General features: G+C 30.0%; 2 protein-coding genes across 2 annotated transcripts in view; one reads left to right on the top strand and one right to left on the bottom strand.

Moving 5' to 3' along the window:
• Phum_PHUM378730 (uncharacterized protein) overlaps positions 1-4452 on the top strand; it is a gene marked incomplete at both ends in the record, with an annotated part of 16110 nt that extends 11658 nt beyond the window's left edge. The window contains one exon of the mRNA XM_002428352.1: positions 10-4452. Within this exon, the coding sequence (XP_002428397.1) occupies positions 10-4452 (4443 nt within the window). The remainder of the gene's footprint in view (positions 1-9) is intronic.
• Positions 4453-5303: 851 nt separating this feature from the next.
• Positions 5304-7973, bottom strand: Phum_PHUM378720 (serine proteinase stubble, putative; the record flags this gene model as incomplete). Its single annotated transcript, XM_002428351.1, has 8 exons — positions 5304-5456; positions 5668-5813; positions 5885-6023; positions 6122-6257; positions 6336-6424; positions 6495-7283; positions 7556-7827; positions 7949-7973. The coding sequence occupies 8 exons, from the start codon at positions 7971-7973 to the stop codon at positions 5304-5306; spliced, it is 1749 nt and encodes a 582-aa protein (XP_002428396.1).
• Between the last annotated feature and the right edge of the window lie 4006 nt (positions 7974-11979).

The following is an 11979-nucleotide window of genomic DNA, read 5'->3' as shown; positions in this document are numbered from 1 at the left end:
AACCGAAAGATAATTTACATCCCGAGGGAGAATTCGAAAGTCGTCCTAAAGGACGAATTCGTACCAGCTGAACGACCGAAACCGAAGAAACCCGAAGACAACTTGTTCCCAGAAGGAGAATTCGAACGTCGTCCTAAAGATGAATTCGTACCAGCTGAACGACCGAAACAGAAGAAACCGAAAGATAATTTACATCCCGAGGGAGAATTCGAACGACGTCCAAAAGATGAATTCGTACCTGCTGAACGACCGAAACAGAAGAAACCAAAAGATAATTTACATCCTGAAGGAGAGTTTGAACGTCGTCCGAAGGACGAATTCGTACCTGCTGAACGACCAAAACCTAAAAAACCTGAAGATAATTTACATACCGAAGGAGACTTCTATGGAAGTACTTCATCGAGAAATGATTTCACATTTGAAAAAGTAGAACGTGTTACAACGATTAGACGGGAGGATAATTTAAGAGTGGAAGGTGAATTCACCAAACGAGTTAATGAAGAATTTATTAGAGGTGAGCGACCATTACCTATAAAACACGAAGATAACTTATATCCCGAAGGAGAATTCGAAAAACGCCCGAAACAGGAATTTACACCAGCTGAACGACCGAAACAGAAGAAACCAAAGGATAATTTGCATCCTGAAGGTGAGTTCGAAAAACGACCGAAAGACGAATTCGTACCTGCTGAACGACCGAAACAGAAGAAACCAAAAGATAATTTACATCCCGAGGGAGAATTCGAAAAGCGTCCGAAGGACGAATTCGTACCTGCTGAACGACCAAAACCTAAAAAACCTGAAGACAATTTGTTCCCAGAAGGAGAATTCGAACGTCGTCCTAAAGATGAATTCGTACCAGCTGAACGACCGAAACAGAAGAAACCAAAAGATAATTTGCATCCTGAAGGTGAGTTCGAAAAACGACCGAAAGACGAATTCGTACCTGCTGAACGACCAAAACCTAAAAAACCTGAAGACAATTTGTATACCGAAGGAGACTTCTATGGAAGTACTTCATCGAGAAATGATTTCACATTTGAAAAAGTAGAACGTGTTACAACGATTAGACGGGAGGATAATTTAAGAGTAGAAGGTGAATTCACCAAACGAGTTAATGAAGAATTTATTAGAGGTGAGCGACCATTACCTATAAAACACGAAGATAACTTATATCCCGAAGGAGAATTCGAAAAACGCCCGAAACAGGAGTTTACACCAGCTGAACGACCGAAACAGAAGAAACCAAAGGATAATTTGCATCCTGAAGGAGAATTCGAACGTCGTCCTAAAGATGAATTCGTACCAGCTGAACGACCGAAACAGAAGAAACCAAAAGATAATTTACATCCCGAGGGAGATTTCGAACGTCGTCCGAAGGACGAATTTGTACCTGCTGAACGACCAAAACCGAAGAAACCTGAAGACAACTTGTTCCCAGAAGGAGAATTCGAACGTCGTCCTAAAGATGAATTCGTACCAGCTGAACGGCCGAAACAGAAGAAACCAAAAGATAATTTACATCCCGAGGGAGAATTCGAACGTCGTCCTAAAGACGAATTCTTACCTGCTGAACGACCAAAACCTAAAAAACCCGAAGACAACTTGTTCCCAGAAGGAGAATTCGAACGTCGTCCTAAAGATGAATTTGTACCAGCTGAACGACCGAAACAGAAGAAACCAAAAGATAATTTGCATCCTGAAGGTGAGTTCGAAAAACGTTCAAAGGACAAATTTGTGCCAGGTGAACGACCGAAGCAGAAGAAACCGGAAGACAATTTACATACCGAAGGAGACTTCTATGGAAGTACTTCATCCAGAAATGATTTCACATTTGAAAAAGTTGAACGAGTTGCAACGATTAGACGGGAGGATAATTTAAGAGTAGAAGGCGAATTTACAAAACGAGTAAATGAGGAATTTATTAGAGGTGAGCGACCATTACCTATTAAGCACGCAGATAACTTACGTCCTGAAGGAGAATTCGAAAAACGTCCTAAGGACAAATTTGTGCCAGGTGAGCGCCCAAAACCTAAAAAACCCGAAGACAATTTGTTCCCAGAAGGAGAATTCGAACGTCGTCCTAAAGATGAATTTGTACCTGCTGAACGACTGAAACCTAAAAAACCCGAAGACAATTTACATACAGAGGGACATTTCTACGGAAGCTCATCCAAAAATGATTTCACATTTGAAAAAGTTGAACGAGTTGCAACGATTAGACGGGAGGATAATTTAAGAGTCGAAGGTGAATTCACCAAACGAGTTAATGAAGAATTTATTAGAGGTGAGCGACCATTACCCATTAAACACGAAGATAACTTATATCCCGAAGGAGAATTCGAAAAACGTCCAAAGGACAAATTCGTACCAGCTGAACGACCGAAACCTAAAAAACCTGAAGACAATTTGTTCCCAGAAGGAGAATTCGAACGTCGTCCTAAAGACGAATTCGTTCCAGCTGAACGACCAAAACCTAAAAAACCGGAAGACAATTTACATACCGAAGGAGACTTCTATGGAAGCTCTTCATCCAAAAAGGATTACTTATTTGAGAAAACTCAACGGATTACAAGTATTAAACGTGAAGATAATTTAAGAGTAGAAGGTGAGTTCACCAAACGAGTTAATGAGGAATTTATTAGAGGTGAGCGACCATTACCTATAAAACACGAAGATAAGTTATATCCCGAAGGAGAATTCGAAAAACGTCCTAAGGACAAATTTGTGCCAGGTGAGCGCCCGAAACCTAAAAAACCTGAAGACAATTTGTTCCCGGAGGGACAATTCGAACGTCGTCCAAAAGACGAATTCGTACCAGGTGAACGTCCAAAGCAAAAGAAACCTAAGGATAATTTATATTTGGAAGGTGAGTTTTCTTTAACTCGTAAGAATGACTATTTAAGTGGAGTAATGGTAGATAATACTGATAAGAAGTATTCATCTGATGTATCTGTAGTTAAGAGTGATGATAAATCTCAAAAGCATTTAATGAATTCATCAAGTGTATCTTTTGATACAGAGGGTGTTGTTAATACAATTAAAGAAACGAGTAATTCTCATATATCAGTGTTGTCAAAATCTGTTTCTGATGAAAGTAGGAGAAATATAAAAACTGTCAATAGATTTAATCAGATGAAGTCTAATATTTTAATAAGTGATTCATCAGATGTTTATGACAAATTCTCAAAATCTACTACTAGTTCTAATTTAGAAAAGTCGTCTAGTTTCAATGAAAAAAATGTATCATTTGGTAACAAAAAAGTGGTCGTTGACAGTAAAAGTATTGATAATGTTGATAATAATTGTTTAACGAAGAGAAGTTCAAGTAATTCTACTATTATAAAAGAAAAAATTGGTTCAGTTACGGAAACGAATAAAAAATCTGTTATAAATAAAACTGAATTTATAAATAAAAAGGATGAAAAATCATTAAATAAAATTACGGATGTTTCCAAGGAGAGTTTAAGTAAACCTAGTAGCCGTATGATTACGCGAGAAAGAAAAGTATTGGTTGGTGGAAAATTGGTATCTAAAATAGAAAAAATAATGGTTACCGATACTAATGTTACAACTAGTAAAAATTTTGAAACAGTAGAACGCCGCGAATTGTTTTCTAAATGTGAAAATGAAATAAATAAAGAAAAGAAAATTTTATCATCTCGAAAATTTGAGGATGAAACCAACAAATCAATAAGGAAATCAATAAATTCTTGTAGCGGTGATTTTATGGATGCCATGACCTCCACTAAATCTGATATTAGATCAGAAGAAAAAACAGGTTATCACAGAAGAAGTGTCATATCTAGTTCTTCTGCTGATTTACATAACATGGTTTTACACAGAAAGGATGTAACGTCAGCTCCGGAAGCACTTCACACGATATCTTCAGCTGCTTCTGCTCAAAGGAAAAGTATTAATAATTTAAGTGAAATTGGGCAATATATTAGCAATTCTTCTCAGAGTCACGAAAGAAAAAGTTTAAGTTCTTTACACAGACAAAGTAATTCTCCCGTACGCCGGGAAACGATAAAAAAAGATTTATCATCGTCTCCCATGAAGGATGTTTCTCATTGGTCGAATACAATGCAGCAATTTAACACATCTGATACGAGTACTACTAGTTCAAGGATAATTGGTAATAAAGATAGTTCTTTCACGAGTTCCAGCAGTCAAAGAATGTCTCGAACAAGCGAATATAACGTATCGACTTCTAAGAGCACCAGTACTTCTGTTAGTGTTACAAGAAAAGTTTACAGGAATAATGCATCAAACATATCATTTGGAGATTCATCATCCATAACAAGTACTTCTATGTACAGAAACGAATTTACTCCGCGTCACGTGGGTCCGTGTCCAGCATCTTTTATAGAAACTGAGAGCACACCTTTTAAGCATACGAGAGACACCAAAAAGCACAAATATTATCTTCCAGTGGTTGATACAAAGTGATTAAAGTTTTATTGTGTTTTTTTTTTTTTTCTTTCTTTTTTTTTTCATTTTATTCCTTTAATAAATGAACAAATAAAAAGGAAAACTAATATATATATACATACATTAACCGTGCCTTCATTATTATCATTATATTTTATTATTATTATTATTATTATTGTTGTTGTTATCATATTAATTAAAATTTTCATAATGGTATACAAATTAACATATTTTTTATTATTATTTAATAAATAAATGAAATTATTTTTAACAAATTTATATTAATAACTATTAACTAATTGATTTATGTTGTTTTTTTTGTTTTGTTATCAAGTACTAAATAATAATAATGATTATTACTATTAATATTGTGATAGGTTTTGTTATTGGTTACTAACGTTTTTCTGTTTTTTATTATTATTACTATTAATAATTAATTAATTCATTTTTAATAAAAAAGAAAAATTTTTTATTTAAATTTTGTTTTTTTTTCTCCGCCCCTTGCCCCCTTTCCCCATTTAAAATTTAAAAAAAAAATTTTATTATTATTATTATTAATATTTTTTTTACATTTTTACATACTGATGAAAAATGAAAATTGAAAAAAAAAGGTGGGGGGGGGGTGAAGTAAATATAAAGAATTTTAAATAAATAAAATAATATAATTCTATTTAATTTTTTTTAAAAATTTATTTATTTCTCTATGTATTATTACTATTATTATTTAATATATTTTTTATTAAAAATATATATTAAATAATATATAAACAATTTTAAAAAGAAAATAAAAGGAAAAGAAAAAAAAAATGAAAATCATTTTAATATTCAAATTGCAATAAATATAATTAATTTAAAAAGAAAATAAAAATTTATTTAAGATTTTTTAAAATCCAAGACATAAAATGAGTGACTCTGGTATAAACTCCCGGATATTGTCCTTTACCACATCCTATACCCCAACTAACTATACCAACTTGAATCCATTTACCTTGATTTACCATAAGCGGCCCTCCACTGTCTCCCTGTACAAAAAAAAAAAAAAATAAAAAAACAATAATTTAATATAAATTTAATAAATAAAAACTATTGATAAAATTATTATTATTATTTTTTTTTTTTTTTACTTTTACAAATGAATCCAATCGAATTAGTTTTTTTTTTTGGCCATAATTAGGTACAAAAATAAAACCATTTAATTATTATTAACATATATATTTATAGGTTTATACATACGCTGCAGGAATCTCGACTTGGTTGTCCCGCACATAAAAAATGATCAACTATTCCTCCTGGAGCAGCCGGACCATATTTAAATCTACAATCTTGATTTGTCCATATAGGTACACTGACTTCTTGAAGTTCCGCCGGTTGTATTCCGCCTTAATTAAATTTAATTTTTATTAATGTTATAAATAAATTATTTATTAAAAATTAATATAATGAATCATACTTTCACGTAGGCTTCCCCATCCGATAACGGTCGCGGGTAATCCAGCGTAATTTTGACTTCCTTGAGGTAAACAAATAGGACGAATATTTTTAGTGAAAGCCACAGGGGAATCTAATGTTAAAACTGCAACATCATTGTACTGTAATATAAAAAAATTTAAATCATTTAAAAACATAAAAAAAAATAAAGAAAATAATAATAATAATAATAATAATAATAATAATAATAAATATTTACTAAAGTTCTTGGATCAAATCCCCTGTGACGAACCACCCTTTTAACTCTTTTTTCAACATGTTTAGTTTCTGTGTTTATCCGTATATTGTGATCACCCAACCTGACCGTCATTCGAGCAACGTCCCACGAAGTCATACTATTGAAAATAAATTAATTTATTAATTTCTTTTTTTTAATAAATTAAAAAATGAATAAAAATTTAATTGAGACGTACTGTGCCACACAATGAGCTGCTGATAAAATATGCTCGTGATCGATAAGAGAACCTCCACAAAATTGTCTACCGCTGTTGAATAATGCAACCTGAAATAATAATTTTATTGTAAAAGAAAAAATAATTTGAGTTGTGATGTAAGGGTTATTATGAGCTTACAGCCCAAGGCCATTCGTTCAAATCTGCCGTGTGACCTCCGACGATTCTTTCTTGATCTTGGTAACCATTTTTAGCACCGCAAGTTCCATCGATTATTTCGTTGTCCGGCGTTGATGGAGGCTCTATTGGCTTCGACGGAGGAAAAGTAGGAGGCCATATTGTAGTCGGTCGGGTAGTTATCGGTGGTACGGTCGGAAGGGTCGGTCGGGTAGTTATAGGTGGAAAGGTGGGAAAGGTCGGAAGGGTCGGTCGAGTAGTTATCGGTGGAAAGGTCGGAAAAGTCGGGAAGGTCGGAAAGGTCGGTTTTGTGGTTATCGGTGGAGCGGTCGGAATGGTCGGTCGAGTGGGTTTTTGTGGGGGGAAAGTCGGTCGAGTGGGTTTTTGGGGGGGTAAAGGCGGTCGAGTGGGTTTTTGTGGCGGAAAAGTCGGTCGGATCGGTTTCTGGGGTGGAAATGTGGGGCGAATCGGTTTTTGGGTTGGAAATGTAGGACGGATCGGTTTTTGAGTTGTGGGTTTTTGCGTCGGTCGAGTTGGTCTTACGGGATATGTCGGTGGATGAGGATATCCCGGAGACGGAGGATGAGTTGGCAAGGGTGGCACCGTATGGTTCGGAGGATGAGTAGGAATCGGAGGAGGCCAATTAGGCGGTATCGGATTATTCGTAGAAAAATCTACCGGTTTCGATGTGGTGGTGGAAATAGTTGTCGTGATTCTTTCCGTGGTAGTAGTAGTAAAAGGGGGAGGTTTTGGAAAACCAGGATTGGGATTCGTACAGCAAACTCCAAAAGCCTTAAAAAAAAAAAAAATTATTAGTATCATTAGTAAGAAAGTTTTTTTTTTAAAAATAAAATTTTCAATTTAAAAATATATGAAAGTAAAACAATAAAAAAAAAAACTAATTTACGATACACAAAACAAAAAATGTAATTAAATTTCTCAACGTTTGTTTGAATGAAAAATAATTATAATAATACTATAATAATTTTAAGGGTTAAAAATAAATCATTAATAATTTAATCTATCCATTTAAAAATAAAAAAATTTTTTTCTATTAAACGTACCTGTTCACCTGTTTCAGTAAAATAACTACAGGTATCATAAATACCCAAAACCCAAGATTCCCAATTATTTAAATTAGGGAGCTTGAAATAAGGGTAACAAGCTCTGAAACTGGTACATTTTCCTAATTTTCCTTGGCTGTTGATGCAGGGTCCAGATAAAAATGATTGCCATCCTATTTCTCTTTTTGTTCTATTCAATAAATTTACTTCGTTCGTTTCAAATAAATCTTTTGAACTTTTTCCCGATATATTTTGTTTCGTTAAAGGTAAAACTGGAACAAAAAAAAAAAATTCAATTAGATTCGATTATTATTATTATTATTATTATTATTAATTTTTCGATACAATAAATTATTTATATTTTGGATTATGGTTAAGAGTCAATGATTAAACATGGGGGGTCATTCAACCATTCCATTCTAAATTAAATACAATAATTTTTTTAAATTGTCGGTTAATAAAAAAAATAAATAAATTTTCCATTGATATTATTGGATAAACGTGAAAAATAGTTTTTCATATGAAAACAAAAAGTGGGGGGGCGGGGAAAAAAAGAAAATTTTTTTTTTTTTATTAAACTCCATTAAAAACATGAGGAAGTTGTACTACGAATGTTTACATTTTTTTTTACTTTTTGACGTCATTTTATTATTATTATTAATTTTTTTTTTTTCCAAATGTATTTAATATATATTCTAAAAAAATTTCAAGTGTCATTAATAATGATAATGATATTAAAAATGGATTTATATGGAATTTAATATAATTTACAAAACGATGTTTTAATTTCATTTGGAAACCGGTTAAAAGTAATAAAAACTCCATTTCCATAACATATCTATATCCAAAGATAAAAAAGAAAAAGAAATAATAATAATAATAATAATAATAATAATAATAATAATAATAATAATAATGATAATAATAATGATAATAAATGTAAAATTTATTATGTTAATTCATTTTTTTTTTTACCAACTACGCTAATTCTTACGATAAAAAAAAATTTGTTGTTGTTGTTGTTGTTGTTGTTGTTCCTGTTATTATTATTATTGTCGAGAGAAAGAGAGAGAGAGAGAAAAACGAATAAGTATTAGTTATAAATAAATGGGTCATTCACCTTTAAAATTAAAAAAAAAAAAATCTCAATAAATTTTTTTTTTAACGGAAAAGTATGAGTGAAAATTATAAATTATTGATCTCCTTCAATTCTTATGTATATTTATATGTAGAGTGTTCAAAGGATTAAAATATTATATTTTATGTCGTTAGAGTGTTTTATTAAAAATAATAATAATAATAAAAGCTCTAAAAGAAAAAGTAACGGCGGTTTGATTTAATAATGGTTTATTCCTTCCGCAACGAATAAATTCTTGAGGACTTCTTTCAAATAAGTTGTGGCCACATATAAGAAAAAAAAAATTCAACTATTATAAGGTCACTAACTGGATTTTTTACACTATTGAAAATTATTTAACGGTTATTTAATTTCATTTTAATTGTATATTCATTATTAATTTATGTTAAAATTTTAAATTATTTGATGGACGGTCGTATAAAAAAAACCACCCACAAAATCATCCCTTGAAAATAATATAAAATCCTCATAATAATTGATAACAAAAATTAAATATTCGCGAAAGTTATTAAATTTTTTTTTTTTTTTATTTGCCGCCATTATAAAAAAATATAATATGAATTTAAAAACTTTTACTTTTAATAATTAAATTTTTTTTTTTTGTTTGGCAACCGTTAAATTTTTATAAAAAAAAAAAAAATTTAATTTTTGTCAATTAAATTTTCATATAAATGATGAAAAACTTTTTTGTTTTTGTTGACAATAAGCGAATTAAAAAAAAGAAAAAAAAAAAATTTGTTTTTTCTCACCTTCTATGACTACAGAATCATCCGTTTCATAAAAATTAAAATAATAATTTTCATAATCAATATAATAATCATGTTTAAAACAATTAATTAAAGTAAAACCTAATAAATACAATAAACACCATTTCCGCATATCACCACTCATTTCAATTGTGAGAAAATAAAACATTTTTTTTTTTTTGTACACTAGTTTAGAAATTCGATTTCCAATAAAGATTCTGGAAAAAGTTTCATCTTTACATTCACAAAATAAATACTGTTAGTCAAGCGAAAAAAAAAAAGAAAATAAAAAAAAAAAAAAAAAAAAACTTGTAGCGCCAAGTAGGCTGTTTTTTTTTCTTTTTCTTTCTTTTTCTTTTTTCTTCTTCTCCTTTTTTTTTTTTGTATTTAAACTTAATGTATCTCCCTCCACAAAAAAAAAAAAAAAAAATTCTCCCTTCCACCAAACACGGCCTTTGTCTCATTTTTTATTATTTTTCTTTTTTCTTTTTCTCAACCTTTTTTTTTAATAACAAATAATAGTTCTCTCTCTCTTTCTCTCTCTCTCTCTGTCTCTCTCTCGTCAATGAATGAAATTTTAATAATTTTTCTCTTTGAATATTATCCAAAAAATAAATAAACAAATCATTGGAGGGGGGGGAAAGGTTTAAAACTTATGTAATTAATTTTTAATAATTAATAGTCGTGAGGCATATCAACCAGTCATAATAATAATAATAATAATAATAATTAATATTAATTTAAATCCACATCGGTAAATAATTTTTTTTGTTGTTGTTTATAAAGAAAAGAATTTTTATTTAGTGTTATAAATGCGACCTTTGCAATGTGAATGATCTGCCACGCCCGAGATTGTCATCATCATCATCATCATCATTATTATTATTATTATTATTATTATTATTTCACTCGGCTGCTAAATCAAGGACCGTAATTAGCAAACAAGTTGAGTTTTCAGGGCTCGATTTTTATTGTCGAACGTTGACTTCCAATAAACCACAATTTTTCCAATCATTTTTTATTTACGGGGAAAGACCAAAACAATCGTCTTCTTCTTCTTCTTCGTCATCCACTTGTCGTTTACCTTTTTTAGCATAAAATTTTTTCCAATTATTATATTCAAGTCATTAATAAAATTTATTTGAACGCTTTTGAGGTGACGTCATAGAGGTGATGACGTTCATTCTCTGTTGCTGACAAGCAAAAAAAAAGAAGAAAAGGAATACATATATACATGAAAACGTAGAGCTTTTATTGTATAATGTAGAAGGTATGAGATCGATGAACCGTAACATTCAATAAACAAATATTTTCAAATTAAAAGCGAGTAGGACCAAAGTGCGAAGAATAAAAGAAATAAGTAGTAAGTAGTAGTAGTAGTAGTAAGTAAGTATTTGGTAAGTCGTTGTATTAGGGCACCAACCTCTGCACACGATTTGCCCGAGGGAACACCTGAATAATGTGGTAGCTGAAGAGGTTTAAAAAAATATTCGATGCCAGAATAAACAAGAAAAGAAAAAAAAAAAAAAACCTTCAAGTTCTAACAAAACATATATTCTTCATTTTTTTTTTTTTTTTCATGTGGGTTTTATTCTGGAAATTACACATTAGGATTTTCCAACTACAACTATTTCTTTTATTTTCTTTTTAAATACTTTTCTCTCTCTCTACCTTTTTTAAATAAATATTATTATTATTAAATTATTCAAAAAAAAATATGATTCATAAAATATGATTCATTGATTATTTATTTATTAAATTTTTTTAAAATTATAATTATTTTCGTGATTTTTTTAAAAAAAAATGTTTTCTAATGAAATTAAATATTTAAAAAAAAAAAAAAATTAACGACGTCCATATTTGATTTAAATTATAATTCAAAATATATTCGTTTGTATTTATTTATTTATTTGTTTTGTTATTAAAAAAAAAATTATTAAAATATATTAATGTCACATGATTTTTTATTTTTTTATTTATTTACTTCGTGGTTTTTTATTATTATTTAAATTATAAGAGAGGTAAGGGGAAAGAGAGGGGAGAGGAGAAATGGGTTTTCCAGGTGGGATATGAATCAAAAAAAAATTTTTTTTTTTCCCGTCATCTCATATCAACGAAGAGAATTTAAGGTTTTGCCATTATTGGAATACAATAAAAATCAAAAACAAAATTTTTTTTTTGTTATTAAATATAAAGGTTTCGATTGGAACAAAACCTTAAAATAATTTTTTTTTTTTTTTATTTACACAAAAGCCATTTTTACCGAGGTGAAAATAAAAAATAAAATAAATACTTTTTCATTCGAGTTAAATTTTTCTTTTAAAAATTCATTAATAATTTATTAGAATCCAAAATTGACAAACGGATGTAAATTATATTAAACTCTCCACACACACGTGTTGGAATTATTAGTTTTTTTTTTTTTTTTCCGGTCCTAAAATTTAAACAAAAAAAATTTTTTTTCCGTTTATTGTTTATAAAATAATTTGTGTGATTCAGATTAGGATTTTATCAAAACAAAAACAAATAATTTCAAATTT

The sequence above is a fragment of the Pediculus humanus genome, genomic scaffold, assembly GCF_000006295.1.
Source record: "Pediculus humanus corporis 1103172107855 genomic scaffold, whole genome shotgun sequence".
NCBI lineage: Eukaryota > Metazoa > Arthropoda > Insecta > Psocodea > Pediculidae > Pediculus > Pediculus humanus.
The sequence above is the reverse complement of the archived record's forward strand: the minus strand, read 5'-3'. Positions and strand labels throughout refer to the sequence as shown.